This window comes from Phymastichus coffea, unplaced genomic scaffold, assembly GCF_024137745.1.
Source record: "Phymastichus coffea isolate CEN01 unplaced genomic scaffold, Cenicafe_Pcof_1.1 PCOF00107, whole genome shotgun sequence".
NCBI lineage: Eukaryota > Metazoa > Arthropoda > Insecta > Hymenoptera > Eulophidae > Phymastichus > Phymastichus coffea.
In genome coordinates, this window is record NW_026706918.1 from 648,666 (window position 1) to 671,768 (window position 23,103).

The window sequence follows — 23,103 nt, forward strand, 5'->3', positions numbered from 1 at the left end:
TATCAAATATTTTATGATATTGAGTTGTAACAGTATTTTGATTTACGTCTTGCTCATCAACATTCGATTTCTTTAATAAATATTCACAATCTTTGTACCTACGAATCCAAGAGATTTATCAAGTAACTTGGACCTCGCGAGCATATTATCGCTGCCTGTCTCTATGCATGCAGGTGACCCTTGTTGATCGAAAACCGCAACAAACTCGCTAACGAGCAATAGACAAACATCAAGTTCTGATTCACTCGACTGTATTCAGAAGATGAGTCGGTTCATGCACAGGTTTTCGCGAATCCTAAGAATGCAAGGTGTGGGACGGTGGCATGTGAAGGTCAGAGGACGAATTCTGGAGGATTAACCTTTTTGTTTAACCACTATAAAAAATAATAATATCGATATTTTCCTAAGTTAAAAATGTACTTAATTCGAGATACCTTTACAGAATCTTAATATAACTTAAATATTTTTTATTACATAAAATTGTATGTCAATTTTTACTTACTAAAACCTTTCAATTATGAAATTGTAATTTCATTTTATGATATTTTTTTTATTATCATGGAAGCCATAGTACGTACCCCTTGCTACTTGTTAACATAAAAGCCGAAAGAATTGGTTCTATACACAATGGCTGGTGTTAAAAAAATTGAAACAAAATTTGAGACAAGAATCGTGATGAAGCTGGAAACCCAATTCGACGTGTTCCTTGTAAACAAATTAATTGAATACTTCATTGTAAACATAGCCTCATACCACAGCTTGGTTGATCAAATTAATAAGAGAAATGTTAAGTTTAAATATGTAACGGTCCTATTAATGAGCTATTTATTAAATCACTGAATGACTGCAACTAGTCTAACGTATCTATCTGTTTAGTCAAAACAATACATTAAGCGGCGCTACCTCACTGTTTACGCGACCGTATACAAATAAGAGTCGAATCAAAATAAACAGCGTGACGTCACAAAATAATAAACATAGATATAATGATTCATGATATTAAGAAAAATATGTTAATTATAGATAATTTTAATATAACAAAGTATTGATTATATATATTTTAGCATGTAGATTAATAATATTATAACAAAATTCTCATTCAATTATGAAATAATAATGAAAATCAATATGCAAAAGTTGATTTATTTATTAACATATGAAATATTAGAAAAATATAAATAATTAATATGCAAAGTGAACAAACATAGAATATGAGTAAGAATTGGTTTCATTAATAACAGCTAAATAATAACTGTTATTAATAAATAAACAATTAATAATTTATTTAAACAATAAGCTACATATAGAACGAAAATATTAAGTTTATACTTGATAATGATAACTTTATAATTTAGAAATCTTATATAATTAATTTAATAATTGCATATTAAGATTAGAAAAAACCGTTACAAATATGAAAAATTAGTCATAATTCAAATGTTATTAATTAATTTAAATAATTAATTTTGGAAAATACTTCCAAAATTAATCAACTATAAAGTTATATGAAATTTTAATAATTTTCTATTGTAAATAATGTAATATCACATTAATTAACTTTATTAGTTAATAACTTTTGACGACACTATTGGCGATAATTGTATATTGTATAAAATCAACAAATAACAAATTCTGTAAAGTTTACATGTGTTAAAAACTTAATATTAATGGTTATTTACTTGTAAATTAAGAAAACTCATTTCTCAAAATTCGCGAATGTCTCTCGAATTTTCGATGAAATCTCTACTGCAAAAATAAGCGGGAAAATCTGTGTATAAATAGGCCCACCTTTGCACAGGCTAGCATTCACTTCTAGCCTTGCAAGGTGAGCGCATGAGTCTGAATAAACTTGGATTAATACCTAAGTTCTTTCTCTCATTGTGATTAACTAAGCAAGACTATCCTTTCCTTATAATTTGAGCTCAATTTATAGAACATCTCGCGCTATAAGAAACTTGGGCCGAATTATATCCTATCAAAGAAAGACTTTAGCTCTGCTTATGGGACAATTCGCACCATAAGAAACTAGGGCATTGTCTGACTTTCCTCGATATATTGCACTTACTTATGTATATTTGATTTACTTATTTATTATATTTGATTTATTTATCGATTTTATTGAGAATTAGAGTAAAATCATTGGAAACAAATTCTTACTCATTAGCTAGATTACGAGAGTTCGAATTATTTTATTTATAAGTGATACGAACATCACAAATACTTTGGTGATTACTGGCTAGAATTTAGTTAATCACAAATGTTATGTTATGTAACATTTGAAATGTGATGCTATATTAATTGAATTATTAGGTTACAATAATAAAAAAAATTTATATGTGTATGTATGTGTGCGTGCGCGCGTGTACATATGTAATATATACGTAGAGAATGTATCATTTTAATCGACCGAGTGGATTTCCTCGGTTAGGCTAAAAGCTGCTTAACTTTGAGAGAAAAATATTCATACAAAGAGTAATAAATAGTAATAATGTTACATTAGTAAAAATATATACCCAATAAACCAAGACAAATGTTTACTTTCATTTTACATTTATTTTATTTTATAATAATGGTAAAGTCAAATATAGGTTGAGTTTACTATTAAGTTATTTATATTCTAAATATTATTTATTTAACCTCGAAATAGATTTTTTAAGTTATTTTTATTTGCTTGAAGGTATTAAATTAATCACCTCTGGAAATGGCGGATTGTGCGAAGCAAAGTTTTTCTTGGTATTGCAGCATATGCTCAACGAATGTGATCTTACATTTCAACTCCCGTTGTAGGCCATAGATCAAAAACAACATTTTTTTAATAGCTCCATAAAAAATATCTGAACATGTAACATTAGATGACTTAACAAGTCGGTTAATTAGACCTTCTCGTTTAATCCATCTAATATTATAACTGTCATTCAAAAAAGTACGTACGATTCGAGTAAAATGTGATATTGTACCATTATGCTGCAACCACATTATTGTTGTATTTGTAAATCAACATCTTTCATAATTGCAAATAACTGATCTCTTATTAATCGTCAATAAGTATACCTGGTTTTTACATTTTTAATGTGCATGTTTGCCTCTACTCCAGATTTTCGTATTTTTGCATGATGATTCTTTATCTATGAGTTTTTCATTAAGAGTAATACTACACCCGTTAAAAAAAAAGGAATCTGAAACCTATAATTTCTAAAATTTTGAGCATGCCATAAATATTTTTTATTTCCCTGCTGTAAATGGCATATTTTATGTGTATAGCGGCATACAAAATTTTTTGCTACGAGGACTTTGTGATAGGCGAAGTGCTATTTTTTGTTATAGAAACTTACGTTAATATTGTGATATCATAATAATAATAATGAGTGATTTTTAATCTCATTCTTCTCAAAACAACTTTATGCTGACAAATTGACACGTAAAAATTAAAAATGAAAATAAATGTTCACCTTAAGTTAAAATTGCTGATCAGAGTAATAATGAAAGTAAGTACGACATTCCGTGCAATGAAAAGTTAGGTTGGTTGTTTGCTCGCAGTTTGCACTTTTCTCTCAACAATACCGTGAAATTTAATCATATTATACAATAAAAGCATTGATAGAGCAAAATTGTTGTTGTAAATATATTATATAATGTATTTTTCAACAGATGAAAGAAATAACAAAATAAATGAAAATAAACATGAGATATCAAAATAAAGTAATTCAACTAGTGGTGCAGATGAAATAATAAATGCTCAAGTTAAAAAATCGAATGGAAATATGAAAGCAACGAAAATAAATATTATCAAGTACTTTACTTTTTTCATAAGACTAATCTCATGTGTTACTGTATTTGCTTTTAATTTCCTGATATTGACAAGTATTTGCCTAAGTATTTGACAGTGCATTTTTGTGTATTTGTCATCTAGTGTAATAGATGGACACGTATTTTTACGGAGGGTGAATGTGGTGTGAACTGATTTACTTTCGTTAACTATTATTTTCCATCAGTTAAGCCAATTTTGGAGGTGATTATCTATGTAATTTTGAATTGTTTTGGATGCTGTCGTTGCCTTTGATTGTACAGATAGAATTGCTGCGTCATCTGCATACGAGGTGTGTTCAAAAAGTAACGAGAATTATTAAATTTCGCGGGTTTAGAGAGTCCGCTTGTATAAAATTTTTTTTTATTATGTTGGTACACATGCCCCTGAAGTACGATAAAATTTTCAGCAATATTCATTGCTTACTTTTTAAGTGGCAGCCGCTAACGTTAGACGTGTTTTTCGAGCTCGGCGATTTTCGTTTGTGAAAAAAAATGGATCAAAGAATTTGTATTAAATTTTGCGTAAAAAATGAAATAAAGTGTAGTAAAGTTTGTCAAATGTTAACAAAGGCATATAGTGAGTCTGCTATGAGTAAAGCAAGGATTTATGAGTGGTATAAGCGGTTCCAAGATGGCCACGAAAACGTTGAAGATGACGAACGACCCGGACGCCCAGGCACATCAACAACCGATGAAAACGTGAAAAAAGTGAAAGAAATGGTTATGAACGATCGCCGAATCACAATCAGAGAAGTCGCTGATGATGTTGGCATATCAGTTGGCTCATGCCATCAAATTTTTTCGAATGTTTTGGGTATGAAACGTGTGGCAGCAAAATTCGTTCCAAAATTGTTGAATTTCGAACAAAAACAGCGGCGAATGGAAGTTGCTCAGGAGTCGCTAAATGAAGGCAATAACGATGCAGAACTACTAAAACGTGTTATAACAGGTGACGAAACATGGGTTTACGGATATGATGTCGAAACTAAGGCTCAATCGTCCCAGTGGAGGCATTCTGGATAGCCAAGACCGAAAAAGGCTCGACAAGTGCGGTCGAATGTGAAAGTTATGCTCACTGTGTTCTTCGATTTTAATGGCATAGTGCATTATGAATTCTTGCCACAAGGTCAAACAATCAATAAGCAGTACTACCTACAAGTTCAACGTCGTTTGCGTGAAGCAATCCGAAAAAAACGCCCGGATTTGTGGCAAAACAATTCATGGCTTTTGCACCACGATAATGCGCCTGCTCACACTTCATTGCTCGTTCGTGAATTTTTGGCCAAAAACGAAACTGTAACGATGCCTCAGCCTCCATATTCGCCAGATATGGCTCCATGTGACTTTTTTCTATTTCCAAAAATAAAGAGAACATTAAAAGGCCGTCGTTTTACAAGCATAGATGACATTAAAAGCGAATCGCTGAAAGAGCTAAAAGCTATTACAAAGATCGAGTTTCAAAAGTGTTTCGAGGATTGGAAAAAGCGTTGGCATAAGTGTATTGTATCCGAAGGGGACTACTTTGAAGGCGACAACATTAATGTAGATGAATAAATAAATATTTTTTTCATAAAACGAAAATTCTCGTTATTTTTTGAACACACCTCGTATGTTGCTGTCACGATATTATTTGATATTGGTAGGTCTGAGGTGTATAACAAATATAGCGTTGGGCCAAGAACACTGCCTTGTGTTACTCCTGCCTTTATTAGATGGCTTTTTGACTTACACTTGTTTATTTTGACTTGAAAAGTTCTATTTTGTAGGTATGACTGAAGTAGCTCGTAGTGGTGCACAGGGAGATAACTCTTGACCTTGAATAACAGTCCTTCGTGCCACACTCTGTCGAATGCTTGTGCGACATCCAGAAATAATCCAGTGCAATACTTCCTGTCCTCTATTGCCTTCCTAACCACAGCCACTATTTAGTTAACTTGCTCAATCGTGGAGTGACTATTCCTGAATCCGAATTGATGCTCGGGGATAAGTTTCCTGTTCGCTATTGTTGGAGTGATTTCAGCTATTATTAGTTTCTCAAAAATGTTTGATAGTGAAGGTAGAAGGCTGATCGGTCTTTAAAACGTTACTAGTTCTGGTTGTTTTCCAGGTTTATTTATTAATACAATCTCAGCTAATTTCTACTGGGAAGGAAAATAGCAGAGACGCAAGCATACACTAAACAATCGTTATGTATCATATCGCATTTTGGGGTAGCATTTTAATCATTTTTCCCGTAACATTATCAAATCGGGGAGCTTTTTTATTTTTAATATTATTAATAATGAGTAATACTTCCTTCATTTTTATCAATTTGATCGAAGTGCTATCTTGTGCATCAGATTCTTATAGTAAAATATTTTCTTTCCGTTCGGTAATTATTCTTTGGTGTGGCTGAATACAGTGCTAAAGTGATTTGCGAAGGTTTCAACTTTTTCCTCGTCCGATCTCGCTCAGTCACCATCCGGTTTTCTGATAGGCGGTATATATGATGTTGGTCTTTTAAGTCGTTTTGTGGTTTTCCATAGTGAGTAGTCTGTTGTTTCTGTTGGACTCAGTGTTCTAAGATAATTTTGTGTTTGGGTATTATTTTCTTCTTGTAGCATTTTCTTTAGGACTTTGATTGCTTTGTTGAGTTTTGATTTATCTTGAGTAGATCTGGTTATTTGGTATCTTTTTCTTAGTGATCTTTTTTCTTTGATTGTTTTGGCTATTTTAGAGGAGTTGATTTGTTGCGTATTATTTCTGGTTGTTATTATAAAGCAGTCATTAATGGAGTTAGATAAAAGTACATTGAGTGAATTTATGCAGCTTTCTATATTGATAGTTGTTTTAAGTGAGACATTACACGTAAAGCGTTCATCTATGGAAAGAGCATATTTTTTGCAGTCAACTTTTATGTGTTTGTTTACATTGTTGTGTACTTGACGGTAAAGAGTAATTATTACCGGCGAATGGTCCGATGTAAGGTCTAGGCATAATGCTGCTTCGAAATAATTTTTGCTTATCCCTTTTACTATTGCAAAGTCAATCAAGTCCGGGAGCTTTTCTTAAGTCTGTAAGCCAATATGTTGGTTCTCCAGTGGATATCGGGGTGAATTTATTTTTTGGTAGTATTTCATAGAGTACTCTGCCTTTGGGTGTTGGAGTTTCTGATCTAGATCCCCACCACGGGTGCTTCGCATTATAATCTCCTCCTGCTATAAAACGGTTTCCTAGTATTTTGAAGAATTCTGTCCATTTTTCCTTTATTATTGTTTTGTTTGGAGGACAGTAAACAGCTGATATTGTAAACGGTTCCTCTTTATCCTTGATGATTATACTAGTTGCTTGAAGGTAGATTTCACTAGTATGTATGTGAACGTGGTGATTTATATTTGTTTTGATTACAATAGCAGTACCTCCGTGTGCGTCATCGAGTGGATGATTTGTTTTGTGTACTGAGTAGTTTGGTATGTGGAGAAAAATGTTACTGGTAAAATGTGTTTCTGAAACTAACATAATATCAATATTTTCGTGAATTAAAAATGCTCTTAATTCGAGGTGTCTTCGCGAAAGGCCATTTGCATTTCAAATAGCAATTTTTAAATTGTTTGCATCATTTTTTCTATCAATTGTTCGAGTTTATTATTTGACTTTTCATCGTTACTGCAACTATTTTTTTCTGTGTGTACTGCTATTTGTTTTGGTGTTTCTGTTTCATTCTGGCCTTTATGTTTAGCTATTACCTGGCTACCTAATAATTCGCCCGGCCGCACATCACTGTGAGAGAGAGAATAACTGGGAGAGAGATAACTTGACCTTCGTTCTTCTCCTCGGTGATCCCTTGAAGGCATAGGTGGCAACTAGGGCAGGCCAACTGTCCGGCCTCTTGTTGTTGTCACTGCTGCAGGTGGTGCGCGCTCTGACGAAGGCCAGGGCGTGGGGCCGCTCGGGATGGAAGGCAGTCAACCTCTTTTTCCAGGGAACGATGGCAGATGGTGGAAGCACGAATTAATTTCTTGTTCGACTGACCCCAATTGCTGACTGACGTAGAGTGAATGACTGACTGATGCCACGCAATACTCCTACGGGGATAGTAATCGCTCTCTCCAAACTATCCCTACTTAACCCACTTTTAAGCGGCGTGTGTCGAAGCGCTAATTGATCGCGTGTCGCTCACCTGTCTAATAACCGCTTAGCGTGCTTTCACACGAGCGCTCTTTATCTCTTTATCTTTCTCTCTCTTTTCTAGTTCTCTCTCTCTCTCTCTTTCTTCAACTGCAGCGCCTTCTTACATTTGCCTTTCTGCAATGCTCTCTCTCGCTTTCCTTAGGCTATCTTAGCTGAGCCTGGTAATTTATAGCGCCTGAAAAAGAGGAACAGTATTAGGCGCATAGAGAAGTGCGCCCAATACTGACCACTGAGCCTTGCCGAGGGCAAAGGGGAGAGGCAGAGGAACCGACGAGAAACAGGCAACAGCCTACTCTCGTCACAAAATTGAGAATATACAATGTATTTTCAGGAATGCGAGGTAACTATGTTCCAATAACGGAAGTATGTACGAGGTGTGTTCAAAAAGTAAGGTGACTTTGTATATTTAAGAAAAAATATTTATTTATTTATCAATATTTATGTTGTCCCTTTCAAAGTAAGCCCCCTAAGATACAATACACTTATACCAACGGTTTTTCCAATCCTCAAAGCACTTCTCATAAGCACTTTTCGGTATAGCCTTGAGTTCTTCCAGCGGTGCAGTCTTTATCTCTTCAATCGTTGCAAATCTCCGTCCTTTCATAGGTCTCTTTAGTTTTGGGAACAAGAAAAAGTCACATGGGGCCAAATCCGGTGAATATGGTGGCTGAGGCAGGATTGTGGTGTTGTTTTCGGTCAAAAAATCTCTCACAAGCAAAGATGAGTAAGCAGGGGCATTATGGTGATGCAAAAGCCATGAATTGTTTTTCCACAATTCTGGGCGTTTTCTTCGTATTGCTTTTCACAAACGGTGCATAACTTCAAGATAATACTGTTTATTGACCGTACGTCCATATGGTAAGAACTCCTGATGCATCACGCCATGGTAATCGAAGAAAACAGTGAGCAAAACTTTGACATTTGATCGAATTTGGAGTGTTTTTTCGGTCTTGGGACGATTGGACTTTGGTTTCGATATCATAACCATATACCCATGATTCGTCACCAGTTATGACCCTTTTGAGTAAATCTGGGTCGTCGTTGACGTTATTCAACAGTTCCTGAGCGATGCTCATGCGACGGTTCTTTTGGTCAAAATTTAGCAATTTCGGAACAAACTTCGCTGACACACGTCTCATGCCCAAAACGTAAGAAAAAATTTCATGGCACGAGCCAAGCGATATACCAACATCCTTAGCAACTTCTCGGATAGTGATTCGACGATTTATAGAACAATTTTCTTCACTGCTTGAACGTTTTCATCAATTGTTAACGTGCTTGGGCGTCCAGAGCGAGGCTCGTCATTGGCATCTTCCCGGCCATCTTGGAAGAGTTTGTACCACTTGTAAACATTTTTTTTACGCAGAACAGTTTCACCACATGCCACGGTCAACATTTCAAGTGTTTCGGAGCACTTTATTTTATTTTTTACACAAAATTTGATGGAAATCCTTTGATCCATATTTTTCGATAGCAAGAAATCGCCGAGCACGCAAAACACTTATAACCTTTACGCCTCCCACAACCAAACAAAAAATGCTATGCACTTGAAACTTGGTACAGATGTTCGGGAAGAGTGTACCAACATAACAAAACAAAAAAATCTATAATCGAAAGTACGTTGCCCGTGAAATTTGAAAAGTCACCTTATTTTTTGAACACACCTCGTACTTCTATTGATCATATCCCTATAACTGTTGTAAATAAATGATTGCCAACAAAATATATATTTTGTGAACTGTAACAGGCTGCCGTTTAACCAGTAATTTTCCCTAGAATATGCCTACTCAATGGCTAAGGGACGCCTAGTTATCTATGTGCTCGAAACACATCAACCTACCTTGTCCGGGAGTGCGCCTGCGCAGCGTCTCCTCGCCAATCCGAGTTGGGTTCCCCAACTCGCCACTTGGCGGCGCTGTCGCTCCTGCTTAGCAGCGCTCCTGCGGCTGCTGCTCGAAACTATGTTGGCGATTCTCGTCTACCGATATCCGCGTGATTCGTGCTACGATACCGGCTTATTTGAATCGAACGTCAACAAACGCGAACTCCGGACAAAGGAATGACAAAGCAATGACTCGATTAAGGATTTCAGTTAAACGCTTTATTCGATAAAATAGATACACGGGGGATTTGCCGAGAGTCTTGCGCACGCAAACGCGAATGACAATACACGCTAGATGGGAGAGAGAGAGAAAACCGCGATCGCCGCGAACTAACCGCTCGCGCGCAACAAACAATTTCTTCGCGCACGCTGCGCGGGATCGCACGCTGACAACAATAAAAAGGGAAGGTGCACCTACCGCGAGAACGATGAGGATACGGTGGCCAACCGTATCCGATGTACGCGTCGCTAATTTGCTGCTCCGCCACTCGCTGCACCCCGCTGTTATTGCTGTTGTTGTTGTTGCTGCTACGGTTGTTGCTGTTACGGTTGTTGCTGTTGCTGCTGCTGCTGTTGCTGCACTCAGCACACCGCACTCAAGTTCTCGACGCTAATCTCGCACCACCAAAAGAAACGCGATGACGGCACTAAGGAACAGGTTAGCTCGATGCAGACGGACTGAGTGACACAGTCATACTGCCTGTTGAACTCTCCCCTCCCGGTCATTGCCCCTACGCGCCCTCTCTCTCTCGCGAACCGATCGCGGCTTTTCTCGTTCAGCCGCTTATTAACCTCGCGCGAGTCGAACGATTTTCGGTAATCGTTGCAGAACATAATCATTAAATAAACAAAGTAATCGATAACACAGGCACACCAAGAAAAGGTTCAGGCCCATTTACAAGACCAAGCAGACTATGCTTTTTGGATCGCTGAATCCAAACCCGACGTCACTTTTTCTGTATCAGAACACTTTCAAGGTCATTTGAAGGTCAAACCTAGAGGATTCAATATAAAAATTCAATATAAAAATTTAATATAAAAATATATTTTGTGAGATAATAAATTTAATTTGAAGGTCATTTTGACTACATCTGGCTATCTCAAGGTCATTTGAAGATCAAATCTAGGATATATGATAAAATAATGGAAAAAGTCTTGTATAGGTTTTTTGGGCTGGAGAATCCAAATTATGAATCGCGTGACCTCTAGAAAGTAACGATCAAGGTCATTTGAAAATCAAATCAAGAAAACACATTGAAATAATCGGAAAAAACCTCATACAAAGATTTTTCAGATTGCGAAATTTATGAGCCTGAGCGCTGATATGCATGCTCCTGTAATTCCATGCTGTTGGTTGACTGTACAAGGGGTGTTCAAAAAGTAAGGTGATTTTATAGTTTTAGAAAAAAGTATTTATTTATTGATCAATATTATGTTGTCCCCTTCAGAGTAATACCCGTTAAATATGATACACTTGTGCCAGCGCTTTTTCCAATCATCGAACCACTTTTGATAATCATTTTGAGGTTTAGCCTTGAGTTCTTTCAACAATGCAGTTTTTATTTCCTGAATCTTTAAAAATCGATGTCCTTTCATTAGTTGCTTTAGTTTTAGGAAAAGAAAAATTTCACTAGGATCAAAATCCGGTAAACATGGAGACTGAGGCATAACTGTGGTATTGGTTTTGGCCAAAAAATTTGAGCTCACAAGCAACAACGAATGAGCAGGTGCATTATCGTGATGCAAAATCTACCAATTGTATTTCCAAAGTTCCGAACATTTTTTGCGTATTACCTCTCGCAAAGGACACATAACTTCAAGGTGATACTCCTTATTAATCGTACGACCTTGTGGTAAGAATTCCTGATGAACTACGCCACGGTAATCAAAGAATACAGTGAGCAAAACCTTCACATTTGATCGAACTTGACGTGCTTTTTTGGGTGTTGGCTCTTCTAGGATCTTCCATTGGAACGATTGAACTTTAGTTTCGACATTACAACCACGATTCATAACAATTAAATCCCTTTTCAGAAAATCAGGATCTTAATTGACTTCATCCAACATCTCCTGAGCAATAGTCATACAACGGTTCTTTTGATCAAAAGATCAATAGTTAAACCTTTTGTTATTTTTCAATAAATATTAATTCCTCGTTATAAAATGAGACTTTATTATTCCAACATCACTTGACCTGGTTTGCAAACATATTCAACGATAGTCTTCAAGGACTGTCCTAAACTATTATTTATTACGTTTATTTTTATCCGCATTTACAAGTCGAAATTTAATTTTATTTAAAGTGAGCTTTACCTCATTAAATTTATACTGGTACGTGTTGATTATTATTAAGTTAATGGCAACCTATAACAACATAACAAACACTAATGATTACTATCCAGTTTTGGCGAATGTCTAATTGATTTATTTTAACTCCTCGGTCATTAAAGAAAAGTAAACCAAGTGAAGTGCAAAGCCATATAAAGAAGCTGAGTAAATAAAGCAGCTAATCACGTTGATTATTATTAATAAACCTAGGTAAGTTCTGTCACTTGATTTACACGCATAATAAATAATTAACGAAGTGAATAATAATATTTTTATAGGTTCTTCAAATCTCTCTCCATAAGATATATATGTATGTATTAATGGCAGCCCTACCTATTGACTTTATTCTTTTAATATAATTATGAATTTCTATAGCCACCTTTGAAATAGTCTGTGCTGTATTTTTTTACCTAATTCATATTTAATTTCTTTTTATAACTAGTAGTTCCATCGGTATCTAATATAGTATTAAAAATTCTTTGCTCGTCGAATGTACCATATTCTATTATTTTCATTTCTTTTATTTTTATTACTAGTTTGCGCAATCAATTAGTATAGTGCATTACAGTTTTATTTTTTCCTTGAATTATTTTACGAACTTTTGGATGCAACTCATCAATATCATCCTCAATAAGATACAACGTTTTAATTCCTCTTATTAGATCTTCGAAATTATTTATATAGTTACTTCCTAAAACTTCTCCCTCTTCCTTTGCCATACTTACTGCTAAATGGTTTGTCAAATTTACATAACCTATTTCATCAATAAAACTTCTTACTTTGCGATGTTAGTTGGCCCTGTGTCTGATACTCTTCTCGCATGAATAAAACAATAGAGCGTGGTTATGGTGACATAACATTTACACGCTTGTGCTTGTTGCAGAACGAGGAAAGAGGAGTTGCAGCTGTTGGCTGAAGTTGAAAGTCGGAGACGAGAGTGAAAACGTTAAGAACAAGAAAGAGGAGGAGAGAAAGAGAACAAAGGCTAGAAGACGGCACACAGTGTTCCAAATCAGAAACAAATCTCCAAAATGAAATAAATCGCGAACCAATGCCCCTAGCGAAATGAACCCAACGGCATTTTAAAGCTGAAATGATGTAGAATAAAGGAAACATGGTCGCGTATAAATCACTTAAACTTTTGACCTTTAAAGTTCAAATTTTCTCAAGAAAAAAGAGTTTTTCGAGTTTTAAATATGGTTCAGTAATTTTTTTTAAAAAAGTAAATTGGCCATTTTGTAGCTTTTTCAATAACAAATAATAACCTGTCATTCAAAATTTTTTGTTGTTTATTTTTGAACAAAAAAAATTAGGTCAAAGTATCAACATTTTCAAAGAGTCTATAATCTCACCACATAAGACAGAAAATATCTATAACAAGCATATTATATAGATTATTTCTATGTAATTTTTCCCTCTGAACACCACTCCGTAGTCAGAAGTGGCCTACCACGTTCCGTTCTCATTTTTAATGCGAAATACTCCTTAAAATACGGCTAATTCGCGATTAAAAAATGAACGGAGCATTACGAAGCGATTCTACTTCAGGTTCAGATTCAGCGAATTTTTTCTAGAAAACAGTGAGTTTGCTTTCGTGTCTGTAAACGTTCTCCAAGATGTAAGAGTGATATTTTTGGATCTGATAAGTACATGGCTCGATTAAATACATCCAAAAGTCTATGTTCTCGACTGTCTTGGCGAGCCCTATGTATCATATTCCTCCTGTTTAATTTGTGCCATGCTTCACTCGAATCTTCGGAGTAATATGCTATAGGCAAAGAAAATTTCCGAGACATTTCGCATCCATGTCTTAATAATTTATGCGTGGAAACGTTCATCCTACTCCACGAATATAATGTATAATGTAGTTCATATGTCTCAAAACAAAACTTTTCGAGTTTATCCAAATCTAATCGGTTTTTTGACTTGAAGCAAATTAAATTTTGTGCTATATTTTTAACTAAAGTATGATCCAACTTTAAACTATCAGCAAACAATATAGGATCACTGAAGCATCTTCTCGCCAGATTGCCCGTATTGGTCGTTCCGTGCCCTTGTAAGCATAAATCGACTTTAACTCCAAAGTTATCGTATAGTACAGTTTGAACTTTCCGTTTCTGTTGCTTGAAAGTTTCTAATGAAATAAAATCAAAAATTTAAGCAATAAGCAATCATCTTTAATTATAAAATCAAATAAGTCAACAAATATATAACCAATGATAGGATAATCTTACCCTGTAAATTGGCACGCACATCCCATGTTTTTATTGTTAGTCTATATGACAAGTGTAATAAATTTTCATACGCTTTTATCTCGGCATGCAGTAGCCCTAATCCAAATAATAATGAGTCTTTATTAGGAATAAATTTTTCTTTCATATTTCCGAATTGATGTGTCGTTTTTAAACATATAGGGCATCTGGTGGTAGCGGAATTTCCTACCAAAGTATTAACGCATTTTCCGTCAAACATTGTTTTATGTAGAAGATATGTTGCGCAGACCGATTTGCCATTTTCCAATTAAAATTTATGTTTTTTTAAATAAGTGATTTCTTCATTTAATCGTCTAATCTCTTTTGTTATTGCCGCAGTATCCTTCTTTTCAAAAGACATTCTCAGTGGTCGAGTTAAACGAATGCTTTGAGGTGTAAGGTTTAACCAAACATAATTATCGTTATAACTATTGGCAATTTGAATAACATTAAAACAGGTAACAAAAAGAGACTGCTGAGCACTGGTAATATTTTTATCTGGACTATTAGATTTTTGTTGAGGATTCAAATGATTAGCAGAGCTATCAAAGCCAAGATTTACTGTCATTTCTAAATTCAATAAACTCATATCGTCCCAATCTTTTGCCTCACTGTTAGCTAAGTGTTTAACAGTTTTATTTAAAATAGCTTGCAAGTTTACTATGATTTCAGTTTCGGACTCAACCCCTGTGCCAATAAGACATTCCATTTTGGCCGCCTCTATCTCCAAATAAGGTGGGAAAATCGAACAATTTTTCGATTTACAATATGCTACCAACCCTTTGTATTGACGCACACTATAGTCATAGTCTAAATAAAATGATAAAGCAGAATCTTTATCATGCCGAATTATTGAACTCTCATTTTCTTCATTTTTATCAATTCGTGAATTAATATTACACTTTGTTTTTGCAATTTGCAAAGTCCGTTCTAATAGTGCGATGTCATTATTACATTGAGTTGCAATTTCTTCAGCTCTTCTATTAAAAGTTGATATAGAGACATTAGATTTAATATTCTTGTGTTTCCTACCAGTGCGCACTGTTTGCCAAACTCTTTTGGGTGGCCTTCCTTTTCTATTATGTGCTTTTGTTTTGGGCCTTTTTTTTGTTCGACCCATGATGTCTAATATTGTGAACTGTAAATGTAAATCTAGATAAAGAGCGTTTTTTCACATTAATTGTTTATAATACACATATTAATAAATTAATTTATGCAATTTCTCATCAAATATTGATAAGTTAGATTTGCAAGAGTCTAAAAAATATATATGTGCACGTATAGAAATTAAAAATTTAATGGAAATATAAAAGAAACCGAGACAAAAAAAGTTGTACTTATATGTACCATTACCATTCAATGGGTTAAATATATTGTATATGAATGCATTAAAAAGCTTTTTTATAGATTTTTATACAATTTTTTTTCTTTTTGTCCCGTAATCTTGATTTTTGCTAGTATTTTTTGATTCGTTTATGCGTGGATTAAACCACATTATAATTTTCTGGACTTGTGATGCACTTAATACCTACCAAATTTTATGTAGCCAAATAATATATTTCTATCTTGAAGTAACAAATTTTCTTTATTGCCAAGAAAAAATATTGAATATGAAATATGATCTTGAATGGCACACACGATTGAAAACTCAGGCTCAAATATATAAACGACTTACGAGACTCGTGACCTTAGCAAACTACAGTGTGTAAATAACAACCAGAGAGGCACACTCTACAAATTCCTTTTTTACTTGCAGTACCTACCTTCTATAGTTGTCATGACACTGCCATGGCCATAGCATTCATGTATATATATTCATGTGTATTGATTTTGATTGATTCGCTGAATCTGAACCTGAAGTAGAATCGCTTCGTAATGCTCCGTTCATTTTTTAATCGCGAATTAGCCGTATTTTAAGGAGTATTTCGCATTAAAAATGAGAACGGAACGTGGTAGGCCACTTCTGACTACGGTGTGGTGTTCAGCGGGAAAAATTACATAGAAATAATCTATATAATATGCTTGTTATAGATATTTTCTGTCTTGTGTGCTGAGATTATAGGCTCGTTGAAAATGTTGATACTTTAACCTAATTTTTTTGTTCAAAAATAAACAAAAAAAAATTTTGAATGACAGGTTATTATTTGTTATTGAAAAAGCTACAAAATGGCCTATTTACTTTTAAAAAAAAAATTACTGAACCATATTTAAAACTCGAAAAACTCTTTTTTCTTGAGAAAATTTGAACTTTGACCTTCATTTTGAAGGTCAAAAGTTTAAGTGATTCATACGCGACCATTTTTCCTTTATTCTACATCATTTCAGCTTTAAAATGCCGTTGGGTTCATTTCGCTAGGGGTATTGGTTCGCGATTTATTTCATTTTGGAGATTTGTTTCTGATTTGGAACACTGTGCGGTAGTTTGAGGGGAGGATGAGAGCGATACACGTCGCAAATTTCCAAAAACCACGGCGCGGTTTAATGCTTAATTGAAGTGATGTAAAATTGTCAAAGAGATAAAATAAATTAATGAAGTATAGTCTTACAGTATCGTGTGCTTTGGTTCAAATATGCGTTTTATTTATTTGAGAATGATCGTATTGAGGATTACTGTTTTGTAACAGGCCCTAATTACTTGTTGAAGTATGTTGCATAATATTGAAATAGATCATTAAACAAATAATATAGGTCATTAAACGAAAGCACGATTTCATGAGTGAAATTACGGATTTATTCCAAGCTAGAAAATGTTCAATGTACACAAATGTAAAAGTACAGAATGTAAGTAAATGTGACAAAGTATAAGTATAGCAAAATCGCGTCAATTATTGAACCGGTATAATACGGAGTTTCATATAAGAACTGCTTTTTCGGGCATCAACAAAAGACTTTTTTAGCATGTGATATGTTGATACTGTATAATTGAACTGACGTAATTTCATAATTTGATAATTGTCTTGTGACGTTTCATTAGCCAGTATGCTGACAGTACGTCATTGCATGACCAAATTTTATAATTTAATAATTAACATTTTGCAGCAATACTTATAAGTCAGGTAAATGAACAAAGTTATTATTCTGGTGAGATGAGAAGAGTTGCCGCATATTAATTTGATTTAAAATTTATTCAAAATTTCTGTTCGCCAAAGTTACTGCGTTAGTAAGAGCTATGATGATAAATTTTCGATCCATTATAAACATCGAATTGTCTGAAGTTTGATTTTTTAATTTTTATTATTTTATTCGTAATATATTTATACAGCTCTATTCATTTTTTACAAAGAGACTGTTTTACCGATTGAAAACATCAGATAACTCAAATGTTTATCTTTCGTCATTTCGTTTCCTCAAATAATTCATGTACTCTAACAGAGCGTAACTTGGTTCAACCTATCCTATTTATCATCTTTATAACACAGTTTAAAGTATCTTAAATAACGGGAAGAGAACGAACAAAGTATTTTGTAAGCATTTTGCGCCTTGTATATATGTGTGACTCTTGACGCGTTGAATGTATCGCAGTGCATGTAACCATTCAATTTATTTACCTAGCTCCTATATATAAGATTTAAGTTATAAAAACTTACCATTAGTGTTTTTGAGTTTCCTCCAAGAGAATCTTGAAGTAGTCGTGTTAATTTGGAGTTTCTATAAGGTACGTGGGACGTTTGACCATCGACAAGAGCTGAAATGACATTTCCTAATGTTGATAAGGATAAATTGATTTTTGTTGCTTCTCGTAATCGAATTCCCGTAGCTTTGGATTTACTTTGTCGTTCAGAGCCCTAAAAATAGAATAATGTGTAAAAAATAATATGTAAAAGCTCTAAAAAATATAATAATATAAAAATAATATATAACAATTCTCTTTCACAAAATTTTATCTAGAACTGAAATAACACAAGCTGACACAAATTTCAAAATGAAGAAATCCAGAAAAGCAATATTTTATTTTAATAGGTTTTTGAAGCCTTGAATCTATACTTGGCTTCAGAATTTTACCATCATCTAAGATTTTCGAGATATCCTAACCTAAAAGTGCCAAAATCACTATTAACTCATTCAGAGTCACATTTTTCTGCTGCACCTACTCCAGATATGAAAATGTTTATAAGAGTTATTGGGATCACTGATCTGAAGTCAAATTTTCAAATTTCGTAATGGAGAATGCAATATAGTGGGCAAAATTTAGAAAAACTAGTGTATAAAGGTTTATAATTTGTATACATAAATAATAACAAGCAAAATCATTGAATTCTGTGAATTTAAGTACTTCAGCAGTTTCGTAACAACATTAAAAAAGCCAATTGTTAATTGTGTGTATCCAGCGTATTTCAGACTCCTAAAACACCAGTAAATTATGACGATATAACCCCAGATTCTTGAACCTCAATTATATTAACTTACGACCCCTCTAACCTACGACCATATAAGTCCAGACCACACGACCCCTGTAACGTGTGATTTTAACGTTGTAGCAAAGCTACTAAAAGACTTGACATTATCAATGATATCTCGATGATAAACAAGCTGTCTTTTTTAGACATTTTAAATCAAAAAAGGTCATTCTAATTAGGCGGAATCGTTAATAGGCTAAGTTTTTTTACTTAATTTTTTATGTCAACATAGTCACTCGGTGGTATCTGTAGTCGCCAATGAATTCTACTGAAGTTAGAATTTGAATAATTTCGTAATCTCTTTCGTAATCTCATAATTCCAATAATTGAAATTATTACCACTCTCAGCTCAACCCAGAAATAGAAACGAATACGTGGTGGTAATAAGTCTCCATTTAATATAATCCATTAAAAACTCTTTTTGAGTTACTGAATACGAACATACCTTTCAAGAACTATGAAATATCCTTATTCCATCAGTAAAGGAAGCAGTAAAGCAATTTTTGGTTCTCCATTCTTTTTTTTTCAACAGTGATTCACTAAACAGGCATTAAACGAGGGGTGTTAAAAAATTAAGGTGACTTTATGGTTTTCCCAAAAAATATTTATTTATTGGTCAATATTTATGTTGTTCCCTGTATTATATTCCCTTCAGAGTAATACCCGTTAAATATGATACACTTGTGCCAGAGCTTTTTCCAATCATCGAACCACTTTTGATAATCATTTTGAGGTATAGCCTTGAGTTCTTTCAACAATGCAGTTTTTGTTTCCTGAATCGTTAAAAATCGATGTCCTTTCATTGGTTGCTTTAGTTTTAGGAAAAGAAAAAAGTCACTAAGATCAAAATCCGGTAAATATGAAGGCTGAGGCATGACTGTGGCGTTGGTTTTGATCAAAAAACGTTGGCTCACAAGCAACGACGAATGAGCAGGTGCATTATCATGATGCAAAATCTACGAATTATATTTCCAAAGTTCCGAACATTTTTTGCGTATTACCTCTCGAAAAGGACACATAACTTCAAGGTGATACTCCTTATTAATCGTACGACCTTGTGGTAAGAATTCCTGATGAACTACGCCACGGTAATCAAAGAATACAGTGAGCAAAACCTTCACATTTGATCGAACTTGACGTGCTTTTTAGGGTGTTGGCTCTTCTGGGATCTTCCATTGGGACGATTGAACTTTAGTTTCGACATCACAACCACGATTCATAACAATTAAATCCCTTTTCAGAAAATCAGAATCTTTATTGACTTCATTCAACATCTCCTGAGCGATGGTCATGCAACGGTTCTTTTGATCAAAATTAAGAAATTCTGAAAATAATTTCGCTGACACACGTCTCATGCTCAAATCATCCGAAAAAATATCATAGCATGAGTCAACCGATATGTCAACATCTTCTGCAACTTCTCTGATGGTGATTCGACGATTTTTTAACACAATTTCTTTCACTGTTGTTTTCCTCCGTTATTGATGTGCTAGGACGTCTAGGACGAGGTTCGTTTTCGACATTCTCTCGGCCTTCTTGGAACAGCTTATACCATTTATACACATTTTTCTTACTCAGAGTAGTCTCACCATATGCAATTGTCAACATTTCAAAAGCTTTAAAGAACTGGATTCCATAGCATTTTTTACACAAAATTTAATGCAAACTCTTTACTCCGTTCTTTTCGATAGAAGAAAATCGCCGAGCACACCAAACATTTCTAATCTCTGACGCCTCTGCCAGAAAAGTAATACGTGTTATACAATAAAAACTGTGAATATATGATAATCGTGAATGTAACAACATAACGACAATAATTTAAAACTTGAATGTACGAAAAATGGAAAGTCACCTTACTTTTTGAACACTTCTCGTACTTCTGTCAACCTCAAATATATTTCAACTTTGAACCTGTCTTACAAACTTAAACTAATTTGCCTAAGTTTTCCCTCAGAACAGTTACAGTTCATAAGGTAGAGAAATCCCTTACCATCGACACATCTAATCAAGGTCTTGAAGGAATATTTTCAAGAATGTTGAAGCCAATTTCCCATAACCTTATCAATATCTCCATATATCCAAGTACTTTTTCTTCCATCTGGAAAAAAAACACAAACCCGTCCATTCTTTAATATTCGGAATCCTTTCTCGCCATTTAACACTCACCTAATGGCTAAAAAAAACCCCAAGACGCCTTTGGGAAAAGTGGTTTCGGTTAATTTGGCTGCATTTTTGATATGTTACTCATGTTGGCGTCCTGAACAAATGTCTCAATGGGCATAAAGCTCAAATCTCAATAGGTCCCAAGATAGGGCCCGCTGAAGTCAGTATACCAGTGCTATACACTTTTTGTTCTACTCAGTACGGTGGTTTCCATTAATATGGCCCGATTTTCGGTTTAACACGTCTCAAATAACTACTTTAATGAGCCCGAACCCTACAACTCAATGGGCTCGAAGATTACCTCGGGGTCAAGGTCAAATCAAGGTCAAATCAAGGTTATCGCATTAATCTTGGGCTAGGGACCGTTTCTATATGTTTTTGAGGTCAATGAATCAGAATCCGGAGTCCGTTTCACTCGAGCAGGTCAGGTTCAAGGTCAGGTCAAGGTCAAATCAATAAAATTCATATTAAACGAAGTGAAAAAATACATTTACATGTTTTTTGGGTCGCCAAATCCGAATCCGGGGTACGTTTAACCCCTCCTTAAACGTTGGTACATTTGTACCTATTTTTATAGTGATTGAATCCGCAATTAAGTATATTTGTAAAATTATTCCACATACAGATAAAATGGAAGCAAAAATAAAACAAAATAATCAAAATCCGTATTAGTCAAAATAAAAGGAGGGACTCTTGCCGTTTGCATTAGCATTACCCAGAGTTTACCACGTGGAGGCTGCAAAGTCGGACTTAAACTCCTTGATCATCGTTAGTCTATCAGTCATTATAGTTATTAAGTCTTGTATTTGTCGAATCTGTCTATGCTACCGTTACTTTTGTTGACTTTTTAATATTTATAGGTACTGACCTTTTTAATCTTTTATAATCTTTTACAAATCTCTATTCTTCACCACCGATTATTAATTAGTCTTGATGTGCATCATCATCATTATTTCTGTGACCGGCATCTAGAATGTATCTAAGAAACGTCGTACTAGGATACTGTATGTTCTGTTCATATCGAGCCCACCCAAGAAACGATAGAATACTTGCAATATGTTCACAGCAACCTAAAGTCCTTGCCCCAGCCTAACAGGTACAATAATATCCTAGTATAACATCACCTTCATCTTCATCTACCATTCGATCATCTTCAATGTCTACTCGAAAAGTTATCCATAACACAGGCCAACAAAATTTGACAAAGGTTCAGAACCAGAGACCAGACATAAAATATTGTAAAGATTTTGATGCACTGAATCCAAATCCGAGCTCGGAATGGCCCCAGCACGTCAGGATTTTGAGATATCCTAACCTAAATGTGCGAAAATCACGTATTTTGGCTATATTCGGTACTTTATAACATTGCGAATAAATTTTTTCATGCAAAACTTACAAAGGCATCTGAAAGAGCAACTCTTGGCCTACAAAATGCACTACGGATTTTTGTTTTTATCTCTTTTGGTAATGTAGATATCGTTGTTTGAAATTTAACACCTATGAATTTGTTTATACTGCGAGACACCAGAACGAGTGACCAGACATAGTATACCCAAAGGATTTTGGTGCGCTGAATCGAATTCCGAGCTCAGAATTGTGCTAGTACGTCAGGATTTTGAGATCTCCTAACCTAAAAGTGAGAAAAAAAAGTTTTTTTGGCTATATACGGTACCTTATAACATTGCGAATAATTTTTTTCGTGCAAAATTGACAACGGCATCTAAAAAGCAATTCTTATCGTACAAAAGCACTAACAATGTTTAGTTTATGTCTTCTTTTATCGTCAATTCAAATGTACTACTTATCAATTGGTTTATACGGCAACGCAATGAATTTCGACTATTATAACTCAAATCCCTGATCTTGGAGCAGTGTAACCTGCGGGGCAATAAATCTTGCCCACTTAACCCTAAATCCCTTAACCCCCGAGCCCTGTGACCTTCGATGCAATAATCCCCGTTCCCTTAACCCCAAATATTTTAACCCAAGAAGGTCATAACAAGCGCGGCAATAAAACCTGCCAACTTAATCCCGAACTTCTTCACCTTGGAATCCTGTAACCTGCGATACAATAGCCCTAGATTCCTTGTGGCGCAAATTACTG

General features: G+C 34.6%; 1 protein-coding gene across 1 annotated transcript in view; it reads right to left on the reverse strand.

The window, feature by feature from the left end:
• Positions 1–23,103, reverse strand: part of LOC131670286 (kinesin-like protein KIF3A) — a 376,061-nt gene that overhangs the window by 236,871 nt on the left and 116,087 nt on the right. Inside the window, exon 3 of the mRNA XM_058945762.1 lies at positions 18,027–18,224. Coding sequence (XP_058801745.1) covers positions 18,027–18,224 — 198 coding nt within the window. The remainder of the gene's footprint in view (positions 1–18,026; positions 18,225–23,103) is intronic.